The sequence below is a fragment of the Habropoda laboriosa genome, unplaced genomic scaffold (genome assembly GCF_001263275.1).
Source record: "Habropoda laboriosa isolate 0110345459 unplaced genomic scaffold, ASM126327v1 scaffold113, whole genome shotgun sequence".
NCBI classification, from domain to species: Eukaryota; Metazoa; Arthropoda; class Insecta; order Hymenoptera; family Apidae; genus Habropoda; species Habropoda laboriosa.
Genome location: NW_017100216.1, coordinates 503,604 through 521,617, shown reverse-complemented (window position 1 = coordinate 521,617; position 18,014 = coordinate 503,604). Strand labels below are relative to the sequence as shown.

Here is an 18,014-nt window from a genome sequence, read left to right as displayed (position 1 = left end):
ACCAAATAATTCCCAAACTTTTTCTTTCTCTTCTACACGCTTCAAGAGTGATGTATTCCTCTTAAGTGAGCCTCTCAATTACTCCAAGTCAAAAATGGTATTTAACAATCCTCGAGTACCGTAGTGCGAGCTGTTTAATTTCATAATTCACGATCGAGGGAGAAGTAATCGGGGAGACCTGTCGCGGGAGAATCGATAGAGAGTAGCCAGCCGATCTGTGCTTTAATTTCGTAATTGAAAGAATGCGCGAGGCGAAACACGAGCGGGTAAGTTCGAAGAGAAAATTGACAAATAAATCAGCCGTTGTTTCTTGTTGCTCCCTGTATCCACCGGTGTGTTACCTGTAAAATATACAATGAACCGTGTAACAGACAACACGCACACACGGCTACGAAACGTTCTTTTGCGTATTAATAAATGAACACGATCAGATCAATTTCAGTTGGGGCACGATGTCAAAGGCGGAGCTTATTTCGTTCCCGTTTCCACGCGACACACGTTAAATCCTCGTTTAACATTCAATCGTAATTTATTCACTGGGAAATTAGAATGCGTTATAAACGTTGTTGCCACTGTGGCCTTCCACTTTCACAACTTGTTATTTCGACCGGAAATAAAAGCAGATACGGTAGAAGGCTCGATACGCCGAGCGTGGAACGAGAGAACGATTTCGACTTCGTTCCTTCGTTCGAAAAGCAATCCGCTCGGTTCATTGTTCCGTTTCCCCGCAATGGATCCCCTGGTTGCAGCACGCGACAGAGTGAAGCGCATTTCCGGTCGTCGGTGTATCGACAGACACGCTTGTTACGCTCTTCAAATATTTGTTCTGCCTTGCGCGATATATCAGCGGGCGGTTTCGCCCGTTCGATCTTGATTTATGAATCGCGGTTCGCTTTTCGAGTGGTCGCCGCCATCGATTCTCCCTGACATTTTCGAAATTTGTCCAAAAATCGAACGACCACAGTCCTACTCTGAAAGACTTGCCTTTCATGAATTTCGCATCTCTCCTTCTCTCTCCCTCTTTTTTCCTCTGCATTTCTCTCTCCCTTTCTCCCTCCATTTACTTTTCTCTCTTCCCCTTCCTTCTATCTCTCCCTGTTCCCTTTTTCAGAGCGGAGAACAAAAGCTACATACGCTTTTTCCCCTAATTTTCACGAGGACCAGGATCAATTTTTGGGAGTTTCAAAGGACGAAACGAACCCTGAGTTTTATCAATTTTGTGCAGTCTATCGATTTGCATCTCTCAATATTTTCACGTTTCATTTTCCAGATCTAAATTGGTTCGGTGAAAATGAGGGTTGACCAGATCGGACTTCTGCTATGGAAAAATTACACCGTACGGAAACGTCAACCGGTAATTATGCCCCCGTCCTTCTTGAAGAACGACGGTCCTTCGAAGTTACCGGAGGTGTAGAGAATGGTAGCTAAAAGCACGTACGCAAACTTCAATGTTTAGGGCATATTGGCACTGGTATTCGTATGGCCCGTGGTCGTGTTCATGATCCTCTACACGATCCGCGACAACGTGGATCCGAAGTACTATCCAACTTGCCAATTTCCTGCGAGGTCGATGCCGCAGAATGGTCTGCTTCCATTCGTTCAGAGTTTCATTTGCAGCCTCGGGAACCCCTGCGAGCCCCTATCGGAATACGAAGAAGTTCCTTCTTATAGAAATGCCACGTTAGTTCCACCAACTTCCTATACCTTCTCTAATAACTTTTACTTTTACCGTTATTTAGCCGTAATTTCGATTCCTTCACTTGTCATTTCTTTTTCTCTTCTTGTTGACTATGCATGTAAACGTAAGATAATTATCATTCCTACCTTTAACCCCTAACTGGTCATGTGCCGTCTGTGAAACTGCTTCATGTATAAATCTGCTGACATTTATTGAATTTGCTACGCTAAATCTATATTTTGCTATGTTTCTTTTTCTAATGTAAATCTATTAAAAAATAAATGTTTAAGTTCAGTTTCTATTGAGTTTTGAAAAAGATTAAAAATTTCAGTCTCACATGACCCTTTATGCGCGAAGATTTCACGTGACCGGTTAAGGGTTAAAGGAGTATTCCCATTTCGAGACGTAATTTTTACGCGATTTTTAAGATAAGTAATTATCAAGGAACTTGAAATTTTTCATACACGTTTGGTCATGTTTCACGTTTACAATTTGACTATTATCAGTCTTACAAATGAATTTTTATTACTGTCTCTGTCACATCTTCGTCAGAATCTCTGAGTCTGGCTCGTCACAAGGCAAGGAGTCGAACAATGAATTCAAAATTACACTAAGAAACGTGAAAGTAGAACGAATAGAATATGATTTATCACTAACGTCACAGTAGAAACGTATTTCCACGATAGTCTAGGTCCGTTCGTGGTGGATCTGCAGCCTATGCTGAACAACGGAACGATTCTTTCCGCCATCGGCACGCTACCGAACAGCATCCAGCTTCTAAAATCAATGGCGCAGATACTCACCAGACCGGAAATCAAGGCGTTGTTCGGTACGCATGCACGAGCAACTTCTCAACACCTCATTTACTATCGTGGATATTCCTTGAATTTACATCCTTATACATATAGTGTATCGAAATTTGTCGGCTAGATCGAGGTATTCGATTGGGCGATCTGTTCAACAACCACGACGAGATCAAGAATCTTCTCAAGCTTCAGATGCCGTACGCGCGGAATGGATTGATCGACGAACTGTTCAACTCGTCTATAAAATTACTATACGTCAGTATATAATTCCTGTAAAAATCGAAACGACCCGTCTCATTCTCGTGTATCGACCTTTATTCACAGAGATAGACAGAGAAAGAGAGAATTGTTTTCGACATATTTCTTTATTATTCGTTCGTTTTATTTCAGCTCGTCGAAGCGTTTGGCTCGTCTAACATCAACGGGGTGATTTGTTCCCCGGAAAGTTTGAAGAAGTACCTGATTCTACCAAACGATCAAGACTACACAGAAATCTCGAAGATCCTCTGTGACATCGACTCCGAGATGATACCGAACATGCTCGAGAGTTTGTCCAAGCATCTTGATTTCTCCGGCTTGCTCGAAATGGTGGACCGTGTAATGGCCAAGTTCCGCGACTACGATTTCTTCGAGGACTTGAGGAAAGCGGTCGAAACGATCCTGGACCTGCGAACCGTGCAGAAGTATGTTCCGGAGTACTTGAGGATTCGTCAGTGGATGCCGAAGATGATAATGCTCTTCAAGAACGTCACGTTCAAAGAGATCGACCTTACCTTGTGAGTAGTTTTTTCGTTATTAGAGGGACGATTAATCGAGGTACTGAATTTTCCGGGAAAACGAATCCTTATTCAACGAGTAACTCGTATCTGGTCAAGGTGAGTTCATTGGACTCACATGCCTAGTTTTTTGAAAATAGAAGAAGAAACTCCGCTGAATATATTTATAGTCGCTAATGACTTTAAATATTATTGTTATTAGAACTTGAACAATCCAAAATTCCTTCCACGAATTCTTCTATTTCGTGAACTGCATATAGTCCTGTAAGTGAAAAGTGTTAAAAACTTTTCGGAAGCAAAGGGAACGTATTTAACCCTTTCGTTACTATTGGCGCCTACGGGCGTTTTGAAAATTTGTTCGCGCAATACTGTTGGAGCCTTTTGGTGCACTTCCACCGTAATTTAATACATAATTTTATTCTTTACGCACTTCCACCGCACTTGATAAACCGAATTTTAAAATGACACGGCCAAAATAATAAATTCTTTTTCAGTCACCCACGTTACGCGTTAAAATCTGCCGTAGCAGAAGGGTTAAATAATTTTATTACACGAGTAAACAGTAGGAGTTTATCAAACTCTATGAGCTAGTTTTCAAGAAACCTCCTAGCGCACGTATAATTCATTTAGTCCTGAATACAGTCTGATAAATAAATTTTCAAAAAGTTCCGAGTATTTTTGAAAATTTATCCTGAAAACAGAGTATAGACTCCGTCTACGTTACATAAATTAATAAATTATCTAGATAAGAGTTGTTAAAAGAATATTTTGGATTCCGCCTTTCTAGCGTGAACAGATCATTGGAAATCTTGGACCCGGTGTTTTCGAAGGAAAGAGACTGGATAATCGCGCGCAGAGCGTTCCTGAGGATACAAAAATTGCTGGAGCTGGCGAAAGATATGACTAATGATCAAACAACCGAATCTTCCGACGGATTTTTCGCTATGGTGCATCGTCTCACTAACGCGGTGCAATTTATGTCTATCAATATAGTGAACAACGAGAATTTCACTCAAATTCTCGACTTGAGCATCGCAATTTTACACGACGGCGCTAAGTTGACCAAAAAGATCTTGGACGATTACGCGGACGACATTCAACTGTGAGATATTTTCCATTGTTCACAGGTGAACGCTGTTTATGTTACCGATAGGTATTGTTCAAATGTACAAGTTAAAACGTTATTTTCAGACCAGCAGAAATTCTGGACGGGTTGAGGGATTTTTTGTCGCACAATATTCTAGCCACGCTCAGCTACGTTGTGTCCTTCATGCAGTCGATCGTCAATATGGTGCATCACGCGGCCATCATTCACGAGGAAGTCCAATACAGAATCCACGATATTTCCATAAATCACAAGGACACCGTGCAAAAGCTGCTAACGAATGTCGATCCGAATTTCTATCGGACGTTCGTCAGATCGTTCTCTAGATTGAGCTTCGTCGAGGTTAACCATTATTCACATCTGTTTTCTCACACCTCTATTCTACCCTCTTTTTTGAACGTATCGAAAGAAGCAACAAAAAAAGAAAAAGAGAGAGTCAAATTTGTCACGCGTCTTCCGTAGAAATTCGTGGACAAAGTTGAGCGCACGAGACCGGAGGACTTTCTTTGCCAAGAGGAGACGCTGAATGAGGTTTTCGAGCATTTCAAAGACGGCAGAAACGAATCGAGGTACATCAACGAACTACTGTGCAGCGATCCCGGGAAGAAGTTCATCTCGGACGTGTACGAAAGTTTCGAGCTGAGTAACTTCGAAAGCATCGTAAGCATTGCGTTCGCGATTCCTTCGTCCACTGGAATCTCTCTCTCTCTCTCTCTCTCTCTTCGTGTTCTCACGTTTTCGAGATGACTTTGTCAGGTGAGCAACTCGCTGTCCACGATGTTCAGCATGGCGTTCCAGCAAGTGGTTACAATCGAGAAATCTAATCTAACATCTGTCGTGAAGAGTACCAAACAACTGGTGTCCTATTTGCAATCATCCAAGAAACCGGAACCAGACTGGTCTGGCTTTAAATTTAGCGAACGATGGAAAGAAGCGTTCGAGGAGACTAATCCTCAAGGAAGATTGAACATGTGAGTGACGTCGCGTTACATATTTCTTCCTGAGCACACATCTGGTTTTGGGAGAACGCAAGAATTATCGTCTTCTCTCGTCTCTTCAGTTTAGGAATCCATTTGAGCATAGCGAAGATGATCGGTTCTCGTAGTTTATCTTACGTCACTATTAAACCTGATTTGGAGAACATGGACATGCTCGCTGGGATTATTCTGCAGGATTTGCGAGAATTTCCTACCAGCTGGATCGGCGAAGTTAGGCGACAGAAGATGCAGCTGCTACAGTCGTTCTACTTGACTGTAACCGACAAGGATAAGGTTGGTGGACAATCGTGAAATTCTCTTATCAGCTCGTCTGTTGCTTCGGCACGAGGTGAACGCTTCGAGAGAAGGAGTGTCGCGAGACATGCTCGTGAATGTACAGGATGGGCCATGTAAAACAGGCGATTTAATTATCTTCTCTGATTTCAAAGGATAAATAAGATGGACGGATTTAAGGATTTCACGGAGCGGAGCATAATTATTATCGAGGCTTTCAGGTGTAAGCCGTGCCCTTATGTATTTCTTAGAAAAAGTATGCTTACGAAAGGTGAAAATACTTTTTTCATAAGGACACGGCTTACACCCGAAAACCTCGATAATAAGTAAGATGGAATACAAATTTTTTTCTGTTCTTTTCATATTTTACCATTTCTTCCATCTTGTTCACACTTTGAAACAATGTAAATTGCGTACAAAAATTTTCTCTCGTGTCACAAGTGGGAGATCCTTTCCTTTCCTATCGTAGACGAATGTCTTCTCTATTTTACAGGCTCTGAAAATTCTAGAGTACGACAACTTCACGAGAACCTACTGCACGAACCCGAATCCACCGGTTTTATTAAATTTCCCAAAAGGTTCGAACAAAACGGTGTTGAAAGCGCTCGTCTGTCGCCTCTCGAGGTTCGTGCAAACGGAGCTGGAATTAAACATGACGGAGATCGGGCTGAGGGAGGAGGCTCATTACAGAAATAGAGGATCGTTCAATTGGACAGGTTTCAACGTGAAAACGATCGAGATTTATCGTTACATCGATACGTTGGTCTATCAAAAGGACTCGGACTACGATTTGGCTGAATTCGAACGGTTGAAAGACGCGTTTCGACAATCTTGGAGCACCGATCTCGGCGCGAAAGACGTTTTCGAGATGAGGTACGGCAAGGAATAATAATAACGCCCTTTTCATCCCTCTTGAATTCTTCCATCAAACGACAGATATTTACTTCGGTGACACGTTGCATCTTTCTGCAGCGTAGGTTTGATCTGCAAGTTCTTCAATCTGATGGAGAGTCCTCTATTCCGTATGAAAGACGGATGGAAGGCGACGCACGCGATTGGCTGGGCGTCCTCGGTGATCTTCGACAACGTCGAGAGGATCGTCGATCAAATTCAAAGGAACGATCAGGTGGCGAAGCTCTCGCAAGTGCTGCAGGACATGCCTCAGACGGAAATTCTTCTGAGCGCGATCCTGAGAAATATGTCACCTCTGATTCTCGACGTGGTCGACATCGTCACTATGACACCGATCCACCTTGTGAGTTCATCTAATTTAACCGGTCGAATTTCCACCGATGAAAATTTCCAAAATTCTCTCCTCTCTCTCTCTCTCTCTGTCTCTTAGATATCCGTTCTGGATGATTACAAATCGCGGGAAGAACAATGGCCGTGTGTAAGAAACGAGAGCGTCGGTTTCGTCATGGAACTGCGAAACGGCACTCGAGAAATAGTAAGAGAGATCGAGAGGATATCGTGCAATCCAGCTTTGTTTATTCAAGAATGGAAGGAGCAACCGGTGTTAACGAGGGCAAAAAAGATCGTGAGTAACTGAAATGGGGATATTTATTCTTCGTCCCTTTCCACCGGTAACTCAACGAAGCGGATGTTAGTTACAGCACGACTACACCGTTCGACTTCCGCCGTTCAATTGGACTTTGGGTTACGCGAAATTCCGTCGATTGTCTAAGAAGTTCGACTATTTAATCAACGACGCGAAACAAGTTATTCTTGCGGAACAGCCGAATTTCTGGGAGCACTTGGAGTACCTTTTGCCCGAAGTCAAGAGCATATTCGAGGAACGATGGGTGCATACGAAGAACGACGCGAGGTAAATGTGTCGTTGTTACCGATTAATCACCAATCGGAAGTGAATAATCAGGTGTTTCCTTATGTCTGTGATTTAGGCAAACTTTTAGTTACATCGATTTGGAACTGGACAAGACTGTGACGGCTTTTCAGAGCAATCTTTCAGCTAGCGAAGTCTGGAAACCGTCGGTTTCTATCGAAAACCGTATTCTCGTTTTAGCTAAATTTATCTCTCACGCTGTTCACAAATTAACAAAGACTGCAACCGAGATTTTAAGCGAAGGTTAGTGGATTGAAGGATCATTAGAGTTGGTACTATTATTTTTTTTTAACCTTCATACGTTCCTCAGAAATAGTTACGCAAGAGATCCTCGTGTAAGATTTCACCCATTATCGCTCTATATTTTGCTTAACGTTATTAGTAATCTTTTACGCTATGTTTCATTGAAAGTTAGTTAAATTTGTGAATTTCAAATGCACGAAGTTACAACACGTTCAGAAAGAAATCAAACATATGTAGGAACCTAGGGAAAAATATTGAGGGACCCAACGGGAATCGAACCCGGGACCTTCGGCTTAGCAAGCCAAGACTTTGCGCGCTACGCCAACCACCCGCTCTCTATTCTCCCTTGTCGGATTCCTATTTGGGTATGGAAGCCTCGATACTACACATTAGTACAGGACGAGGAGCGTATGAGGGTTAACGAAAGGGATGTAATAATTCGTGTTCTTTGTATTTCTAGCAACCTTGCCAGATCCTTTCGAAAACATCACAAGATTAAGCGTACTCCCTTTGTTAGGATTCGATAAGAGTACGCCTGTTTCAATTTACTACGACAAACTGCCCTACGTTCTGGCCACGATAATTAACGGACTGTCGGATTTCGATATCGATAATCGTATAGTAGAGTCGTTGAATAGTACTGGTGTCACTTGTTCCGAAATGTTCGAATTGTGGTCGGATTCTATTATTGGTCTTAGCGCTGACGAATATAGAATCTTGAAGAATTTCACCTGTGATCTCGATCCTGATAATTTCAACGCTTATACCGATTTGTACATGGCGGAGTCGACTGTTTGGAGGATGCCTGTTGATAAATATCGATCTTACGTGACGACGGCCATGGGTGGTATCTACGATTTCGGTTCTGAAGTTTGGAGACTTGTCAATGACATAAGAAAGCCAGATGTAACGTTTGAGATGCCATTTTCAATGATATATTGGGCATCCAGCTTGCAGAAACTGAGAGATGCTTTCGAAGAGAACGATAAACAGCCTGTTCACAAGGTGGATGAAGTGTTTCGTTAAATAGTCAATTTTTTGACATTTAGTTTTCAGGATTTGTTGATATTTATTGATACTTACTTTTTTTATTTATTCAGGATTTACTAATATTTGCTAGCATTTATTTTTTAAATATTTAATATTCATTTATTCAGGATTTATTAATTTATTATCCCTATTTATTTCCCAGGAATTAAAAGTGACCAACTACAGGCTGTTGATCGAGGGTATCGCCGAAGCATTACCTCACATCGTGAACGCGGTAAAAACTCTCAACACGAAGAACGACGACATCCGCATCTGGGACCTGGTTGAAAGCGGGGACATGCGTCGGTTGTTGAAAATTCTAGACACTCATCCGGAGGAAACGATTGCTTTAGTGGTTTCTCTGTGCACGATGAACAAGACGACAGGTCATTTGATATCGTACGAAGATGTAAGAAAGACCATGTGCGACTTTCAGTTCAACTCAAGCTACTGGTCCACTTCGAATCGAACTCGATTCATCAGGGAGATCTGTTCCTTCGATCCTTCTCAATTATTAAAATCTGTCACCAGCGCGGAGTACTACGTAAGTAGATCCAAATGTAACTCTCATTTTTCACCATTTTAACACCACAAATTTCGATAACAGTTCCTCGTGACCAATCGCGGATCCAAGATGTCGAGCACGACACGTCTAAGTTCCTCCGTGACCAAACTAGTCGACGCGATAATAAATCTTCGAGCGAGGAGAACAGATATCGTCGTCAAATCGAACATCTTCAACGTTACCACTTGGATGAACATGTCGAACGAAACCACCTGGATGATTCGTAACGCGGGCCAAACTTGGGTGCACACGATCGCCGTGAGAAATGAAAATTCGACGAGAACGAGCGCGTTAATAGGTACACCGGATCTGTTCACCAGAATCATTCGAATGTACCAAGTTCTGGACGCCACGGTCGAGTTACTCGCCGGTGGGGACGTCTGGCAGAAACTCCGGATCATCTACGAGAACACGAGGGTGAAACCTATCTTGACTCTGATAGAGGACCTGCCGAATCTCGTTGTCAGCGGTGTTGACACTTTCGTGAAGTCGGAGAGATTGAACGATTTCGTGGAGAAGCTTGCGTTCGGCAGGGTACACCCGTGCGACATCGACAAATATTTAATCGTACCCAGTTTTGTGAGGAAGAAGGTTCTATTGTCGAGCATCACAAACTTCTGCGAGAAGATCGTTCACGCGGAGAAACCGTTCACTACGATCGATATATTGCCAATTGACGCGAAGTACGAGGTACAGTGTTAAACAATTGAGACCATTGTTGGAAAAAGGGTGTATAAGTTTATGTGCCGCTTTTCCTTCAATCGTTTAAATCGTCGACTCGAGTATATAGGGTAATTCCGGGAGAGATGGACCGGCGAGAGAGACGGACCACGCAAGTATTTTCTACGTTATCCGCCAGATATGGAACAGAAAACACCGAGAGCCACGCTTGATCGCTTTCTGTAAAATAAATGCATCTTTCTGTTCCACATATGGCATAATGTAGGAAATACTTGCCTGGTCCATCTCTCCCGGAATTGTCCTAATATATCAAGGACATGTTACTTCTCTTTTGGAATTAATTGTGTAGGGATATAATTTAAGTGGTCGTTGTTTTTTTCTTTGATAGGAATATAGTTTTATTTCTGAACACACGTCATCTTTGACATTCTCTCTTGTAATCTTTTTTTTTTGTTCTTTTTTATCATTATTTTTTGCCTTAGTATGAGTTGCGCTTATTTAATTTCCCAACTTATCCGCCTATGTTGTTATCTACTATGACGTTTTGGATTAATATTAATTAATTGCATAAGTAATATAGAGGAAAGTTTTTAATGTAGGTATATGTAGGTATTTATTTAATGTAGGTATTTTCTCTCTTCGCTCCTGTCTTTCATATTCACTTACACACGGTCATGCTCGATCACTGATTTGTACACGCATTCATACACTCTTGCCACGCGCCGATTTTCGGTCAAGACATCGATCTTATCACGTATGCAGTTTCATTCAGAAGAACTGTCACTCGGTCCAAACACTCCTTATTCACACCTCACACCTGAAACGCTCTTATCTCACGTCCTACAATTGCATTACTTTTTATTACGTAATACGATAATAAAAAGTTTGAAATCGATTTTCTTGAAATGGCACTTTGGCGTACGTGCCCTTTTCCCATCAAAGGCCTCAAATGTTAAGTTCCACTCGCGTCACGAATTCTAAAAACTCACCGAAATTTTTCTTCAAATCCGCAGGAAAATAGGATGTTGAAGCCTAGTGGCTATAACGAGTCTTATCTTCTGGACAGAATGCAGCATACTCAGTCGACGATAATTCGAGTGACGTCAGAAGGCTTCAAGGAGCCCAAAATTCCACCATGGTGGACGTCTTTCAAGGAGGGCACGTTCCAAGCATTTTTGTCCCATTACAAGAAAGAGGCAAGTTTCGGAGTGTTAGGTCAATTTCGTACAAATTATCAACTGTTTGTAAATGATTCTTCAGGATACCAGAGCGTTGGCACATTTGGCGGTGAAAAAAGTCTCGACGACCGTCAAGAACATTCTGAATTCCGCCGAAAATACCGGGTAACTTGCCGTCTCGCTTTAACGTTCACAGAGAATTCGCTTATTCGCTCGACGTCCGTTTATTAGGGAATTTTCTTACAGAGACTGTTCCTGGTGCGTCACGTTACCTCTCGAAATTCTCAACTCTCAGCTGGTGAACCATCAGCTCTACGCGAAGCTCCTCTGCCAGTTGAATCGATTGCACGTCTCGGAGATTCACGATATCTTGATGCGTGATTTTTACTGGAATAAAACTGCCAGCATGGTAGGTAATATCGTTCAACCATCGTTTAACTGTTTGTCGAGTAATGAAATAATTGTTTAGGTCAAGAATTACAAGTATCTGAGCGTGAAACGAACCAGAAACGAATATATATCAACCTTAGAAGGCACCCTGAATTACGTTGTCGATATTATAATGAATTTCCAAAACGAGACTTACAGCGACAGGATGGATAAATGTTTTCACAAATTTGTGGGGGAACCAGCCTACTCCAGACCGGGATTGTAAGCTCTCAAAAGTTATTGAAATTATCTCTATGAATGAATTAATCGTTGGATGAAAAGCGGAGCTGGGTCACATCTGACCCATCATAAGATCAGTTCTTTTCGTCAGAATTTTAGCTAAGTGCATTAAACTACACTAATAGAAATGATCTTGAAGTAGCTTTCATGAATGTAAAAAGTATTTACGTCACACTGTGTCCTGCTCCGTATAATGCAAGTATGATATACAAGATCTCATTTTTTCCGATTTTTGTCAGTATGTTTTATGGGTATAAGTAAGAAAAAAATGATTTGATCGAACGTCCAACGTGACGTTAATGAAGCGAAAGTAAAGCTATCGCAGAAGTCACCACGATCATTTTGTATCAACAATGAAGGGATAGATAAACTGCGTAAAGTTCGTATTTCGATAAAAATTTCAAGAAAAAACTGAGACTTCCTCTGTAACGCTTTTCCGTATTATTATAAATAACCCTGTGTATCCCACGAACCTTTTACACACGCAAATACCACGGGTCACATATGACCCAGCTTCGTCGGTCGATTCTTATCAGAATCTTTCTTATTCTATCGCGATAGTATTCTCAAACTGGGAGAAAATGGCAAATGTCATCACCAATGATGGAAATTATTTCGATATTTAATCCGACTTCACGCCAAAAGTATACACATTGCGCGTGGTCAGTCCTCGGCGTTCGTGTTTACGTCTTATGGCTTCGTCTTCGATTCTTTCCTGCCGCCATATAAAACGAGCGAAAATGTATTTTTGTTAATCACACGGGATTATCGCTGCGAATTTCGAATTTCGATGATACTTTTCCAGCATTTCCTTTATATCCGGCGTTCGTAATGAAAGGGTTAAACAAAAGTTTGATTGCACCCAAAAGTCGGAAAGTATTCATTTCTACACCTAACACTTCTAAGTAAAGAAACTTCCGTTCAAGGTACGTGACGGCGGTGCTAGCTCTCCTAGACTCCTTGCAGCAGAACGTGGTGATCCTGGACACGGCAGCGACTCACAAGAACATCGACGAGTTGTCCGCAATGGCGATGAAGTACGTACCGATCTGGAAGCCGTTGCGCGACCTGGTGAACGCGTCGGATGCCGATGACGTCGAGGCGTTCTTGCCTGGCGCGATGATTAACGTGAACGCGATTCTGAACGACAGAAACGGTTCTCTTTGTCGCACGAAAGTCGAGTGTAGAAACTCGAACGTTCTCTACTCGCATCTCACCTCGAAGAAAGCTGGAAAAGTGTTCCGGTACGATCCGAAGGTGACGAGTTATCGTTCCCTGTTGGAGATCGCCGATCGATTGTCTCGAAGCTTGGACCTGAATCGGATCGAACGTGAGCTGAGGCAATGGCGAATGGAAGCGGCGTGGAATATAACGTGGCTGAAAGAGATCCTGAGGCACTTGTCCGTCGTTATCGAGGAGAGCGGCAATCTGCTCGACGTCGCCAGTAAAATAGACTTCCAGGACGTCTCGAACGTCCTCGGGGTGCCTGATATCGTCGACGGAGTGGTTAATATCCTCAAGGATAAGACGGTGGACAAGCTTTTCGACGGGTAAGAATCGTTCTCGATCGAACAGATGTGATTAAAGTCGTATCACCGCTGGTCCGTCTATACTTCTTCCTTCTTGCTGTTTTAATTCCTTTTTTCTTCTTCTTTTACGTCGTTCGTTCAGAATGATGGAAATAGTGGAGGACGTGAAACCGTTCATCAAGGATCAAGATATACTGGACGATGTTTATCGAATCGTCGTGGCGCTCGAATCGATGGATATCTTCAAGAATTTAGGCCTGCTCGATATGAAATGTACGATTTGACGGCGTGTTTTTCTCGGGGACGAAGATATGTGACGTTCGACCCCGGTGACTCGAGGGTATTTTTATTTTCAGACGTTATCAGAGACATGTTCGACAACTGGGACGTGGTAAGATCGTATTTGGTGGATAAGATCGAAATTTCCAACGACGTCGCGTTGATGCTGAGCCAGGCGAAGATAGACATGATTTCCGTTTTCATGAAAGAAAGAAGAGCTCTCAGTTTGAAGGAAATCATTTGCTCACCGAAGAAGCTCAGCGACATGTTGAATTTCAACAGCGGTAATATCACCGCGCAGGAAGTGAGCGAGGCGGTCTGTCAGCTCGAGGACGCACAGACGCAGAACGTGACGATAACGTTGGTTAAAAATTTAAATTTCGACTATATTTTCAAGACTGTGAGTTGCTTTTTATGATAATGGAAAAATTTTAAAGTCGACGTCGAGAGGGCACGCCACTCTGAGGCTTCTGAAAATATGACAAATTTAAGAATTTTTTTCAGAGGTAAATGGTAAATGAAAATTTTCACTTTTTTTCAGAGGATGTAAATGTAACTTTCATCTTTTTTCTCCAATTCTTGAAAAGTAAAAATGTTACAAAATAGAGGAGTTATTGCGAAACATCTTCTGCTGGAATTCCTCGAAACTCCTCCATTTTGTAACATTTTTACTTTAAAAAATTTCAGAAGATAGCTGAAAGTTGCATTTATATTCTCCGGAAAAATGGAAATTTTTCACGCAGCAGTTATCTATAAAAAAATTTCCTAAACTTTACCTGCGTTTAGATGCCTCAGGGTGCCGTACCCCCTAAAAAATGACGAATTTAACGAAATTCGTTGTTGCAGCTGATGAGCGCGAACGTGAAGAATATCTTAGCGAACGCGAACCTGACAGAGACGGAGGGAAAAATGGTATTGGATAATCTCGGTGTAGCTGCAGAATTGTTGCCGTTCTTCAGGGACAAACTTTCCTCCAGGATGCCATCGGCGGAAGCTTTGGAAGCAGATGCGCAAGAACCGGACAAAACAGTCTCCAGTAAATTATGCAAAATTTTGGAAACGAGATTAGCATAGTTTGCTCGTTCAATAAATATTCAAATGCATTTCACAGCCTCCAAGTTCCTGCAAGATTCCAGCGAGATGCTGTGCGGACAACCGATGGTCTCTGATAACAGCGATCTGTACAGAATCATCTCTAAACTCGAGGATAACAGCAAAGAATTCGACCAGGCTGAACTCGACTCTCTACCATGTACGTGTGTGCGAACAGTTGAGCTTTCAAATTAAACATTTTTACATTTCAAATTTCTCCATTTACGTTGGAAATTCAAATTTTCAAATTTCAATATTTCTCTCTTCCAGCTGACTTTTGCAGAGACACTTACAAAGGAGTGGTCGCGATGGGCGGTGGCAAAATCATCTGGTCCTACGTGAAACCTCTGTTACGCGGTCAAATCCTTTACGCTCCCAACGCCACGATAATTAACAAAGTAATGACACTGGCGAATCGAACGTTCGTGGAGATGGAACATTTCGGCGAATTAATGGACAGTTTCGAGAAAACCCTGTCCTCCCTGGCGAATCTGTCCGAAATGAGCGATAGCCTGAAGGATCTACAGGACATTATGTCTTCGGACGTAATAAAAATCGCGATTAGGTCGTTCAACGGTGGCGATTTCCAAGGTGGTAAGTCGACCTGAGGAAACACACGGATAAATAACAGTATATCTCTAGAGATTACTTCGGTCTCATTTTTTCCGGAAGACAAACACGCGAAGAACGTGCTTTCTCTAAAACAGCCTCTCCCTTCTGTTTCAGGAGATTTCACCGATATGAATCTCAGCGAGATTTCGTGGCGGCTTAAAAGGTCCAAGCGTTTGATCACGATGGTCGGTATGTTGAATGATTTATTGGAGTGCGTGCTCGTGGATCGAATAAGAGGATTTCGCTCCGAGGAGGAAATGGAAGCCGAGGCACGGGTCCTCATGGAGACAAGGGAGTTTTTAGCCGGTGTTGTTTTTTTGGATCAAACCGCCGAGAGGTCTAGAAGGTCCTTGGAGCAGGAGCTGCCTCACAACGTCGTTTACAAAATTCGCATGGACGTCGATTATGTACAATCCACCAAAAGGTTGAAGAATCAATTTTGGATTCCTGGTCCTGAGAGCAGTTTCATCGAACATTTGAGATATCTTAGAGGATTCGTTCAGCTTCAAGATTCCATCGATCGAGCGATAGTGAGAACGAAGAGTCAGAGGGATCAGGATTGGAAGACTATAACGCAACAGATGCCTTATCCTTGTTGGAAGGACGTACCGTAAGTTTCAACGAATCGGTACCATTTCCATGTTTATTCTTCAGAAAATCATAAAAACTCCTGTTTTCATCGAATAGGTTTCAAACAACGCTTTACGAGTCTCAGGGTATTCAAGTTTGTTTCTTCTTCGCGTTGATGATGTGCGTGGGAGCGGCAGTCAGGCACATCGTTTGGGAGAGGGAATCTCAAAACGCGATGGTAATGGAAGAAACGTCGCGTCGTTTCCTAGTTAACGATATCAATTAACAGACGTCGAACGATCATTTCAGGTGATGAGCGTGATGGGATTGAAACCTTGGAGGAACACCATGGCTTGGTTCATCACCACCTTCGTAGAACTCTTGATCGTCATGATCTCGATCGCTCTAGTTCTTCTCGCCGGAAAAATTCTACCGAAATCCGATCCTGCTCTAGTCTTGATCATGATGATCGATTACGCGTTCGCCATCGTAACATTCTGGTAAGTCCGGTCTCCTAGTCGAATTTTACCGAACGTCGACGAATCTATCTCTCGTCTAATAAATCTTACCGGTGAACAAATTTTCAGCTACATGATTTCAACGATGTGCAGCTCAGCAAGCCTGGCCGCGATCACCACAGTGGTTATGTTCTTGCTGACATTCATGCCGTACATCATTGTCATTGCTATGGAGGCCGTTATAGGTCTCGGGTATAAGCTTCTCATCGTAAGTTATCGCCAAACCAACGTTGCAACAGCATTCCCTCGTGACAAATAACGCGTTCGAACGATGCGTTTAGATTAGATACTCGCACCTGTATAAACGGCGTCTTGTGTAGAACGACGTTAACGCGTTTGCATATTCTCCTAGAGCAGATAGAGGAGAATACGGCCGTCGGTACGAATACATCGGCCTTTTTATATAGGAAACGGTATTTGAAAAGAGCAGTCTTAACCGGCATGACTAAAAATCTCGAAGACTCGCACACCCGTACACCACATGCGCCAAGACCATAAAACAGACCCTCGACACCAGTAATCCTACACAGCAATATAACAAATCTAACAACAATTTCTCCACTTCCACACCATCAGACAGACACCTCTCAAGCATCCCGAAAAACCAATCATCACACACTTCCACCACCTACTTCACGTTCGAACCGCCAATGACAACGCACGCGAAGTTAATAAAATAGCGAACATAGACACTCCAGGGTGACACATCAAAAAGAACTCCGACCAGACACATCAGAAATTACACACCGCGAACACATCAGAAATACGGAATAGTACAATTGTTAATAGTTAGAGAAATATATTGTCATTAAACCTCATATCAACATTCACCAATTCATCCTCAATCTAAAAAGCAGCCCTCACGCCATTAATTTGTCGAGCGCATCTCGAAACATTCGCGTTCGGTCGAACAGGCATCGCGTCGCAATTTCGAGTGGACAGAAGATATAGAGAAAGAGAGAATGGAAACGATTTTCACCTGTTGTAATTTGAACCGTTGTCCTCTTTGATGTCTCGCGTATTTAGCGATCAATGAAAACTTTCAGTGTCTCAGCATGTCGACCAGCTTTTGTTACGGTTGCTTGTACGCCGCCAGGAAGGAAGTTCAAGGCGTTGGGCTAACTTGGAGCGCAATGTGGGAGGAATCCAGCCCCGGTGATCCGATGTCCTTGGGTTTAGTGCTTCTAATGATCGCCTTCGACGGTTGCCTTTACGCCATAATTGGTTATCTCGTCGCCAAATACACGAATTCAGGTAGAAACTTTGCTAGATCCAACTCGCTATTCCGCCCGAGAACTCGAGTGAACTGTTAGAATTACTTCGTAGAATCGATCTTTCAATGTCTGGTGGAGGTGTTTCACGAACTTGTAGAGTCTCTCTCTCTCTCTTACTACCATTGTTCTATTCTCTTACGTGTTTTTTTTTTGTTCCCTTTTTTTTTGTTCGTTTGATCGTATTTGAGGGTTTCCTTTTTAATTGTACGATTACTCGAGGATTGATCCAGATTTTTTTAACACAGCATTTTGTTCTCAAGATCGCTGCAACGTGCGTACTTGTGATCTATGGTGCA

At 42.5% G+C, this 18,014-nt stretch overlaps 1 protein-coding gene across 1 annotated transcript in view; it reads left to right on the top strand.

Moving 5' to 3' along the window:
* The first annotated feature begins 1,291 nt into the window (after positions 1-1,291).
* LOC108570860 overlaps positions 1,292-18,014 on the top strand; it is a 40,264-nt gene continuing 23,541 nt past the window's right edge. Inside the window, exons 1-33 of the mRNA XM_017932788.1 lie at positions 1,292-1,354; positions 1,457-1,680; positions 2,365-2,507; positions 2,609-2,739; positions 2,875-3,260; positions 4,048-4,362; positions 4,452-4,707; positions 4,828-5,025; positions 5,122-5,336; positions 5,426-5,636; positions 6,130-6,509; positions 6,609-6,891; positions 6,979-7,173; positions 7,244-7,461; positions 7,538-7,722; positions 8,183-8,718; positions 8,915-9,295; positions 9,359-10,006; positions 11,011-11,193; positions 11,258-11,340; positions 11,422-11,584; positions 11,645-11,826; positions 12,771-13,394; positions 13,516-13,646; positions 13,730-14,052; positions 14,499-14,688; positions 14,764-14,904; positions 15,015-15,338; positions 15,471-15,966; positions 16,044-16,164; positions 16,236-16,426; positions 16,514-16,652; positions 17,491-17,698. Of these exons, the coding sequence (XP_017788277.1) occupies positions 1,292-1,354; positions 1,457-1,680; positions 2,365-2,507; positions 2,609-2,739; positions 2,875-3,260; positions 4,048-4,362; positions 4,452-4,707; positions 4,828-5,025; positions 5,122-5,336; positions 5,426-5,636; positions 6,130-6,509; positions 6,609-6,891; positions 6,979-7,173; positions 7,244-7,461; positions 7,538-7,722; positions 8,183-8,718; positions 8,915-9,295; positions 9,359-10,006; positions 11,011-11,193; positions 11,258-11,340; positions 11,422-11,584; positions 11,645-11,826; positions 12,771-13,394; positions 13,516-13,646; positions 13,730-14,052; positions 14,499-14,688; positions 14,764-14,904; positions 15,015-15,338; positions 15,471-15,966; positions 16,044-16,164; positions 16,236-16,426; positions 16,514-16,652; positions 17,491-17,698 (8,467 nt within the window). The remainder of the gene's footprint in view (positions 1,355-1,456; positions 1,681-2,364; positions 2,508-2,608; positions 2,740-2,874; positions 3,261-4,047; positions 4,363-4,451; positions 4,708-4,827; positions 5,026-5,121; positions 5,337-5,425; positions 5,637-6,129; positions 6,510-6,608; positions 6,892-6,978; positions 7,174-7,243; positions 7,462-7,537; positions 7,723-8,182; positions 8,719-8,914; positions 9,296-9,358; positions 10,007-11,010; positions 11,194-11,257; positions 11,341-11,421; positions 11,585-11,644; positions 11,827-12,770; positions 13,395-13,515; positions 13,647-13,729; positions 14,053-14,498; positions 14,689-14,763; positions 14,905-15,014; positions 15,339-15,470; positions 15,967-16,043; positions 16,165-16,235; positions 16,427-16,513; positions 16,653-17,490; positions 17,699-18,014) is intronic.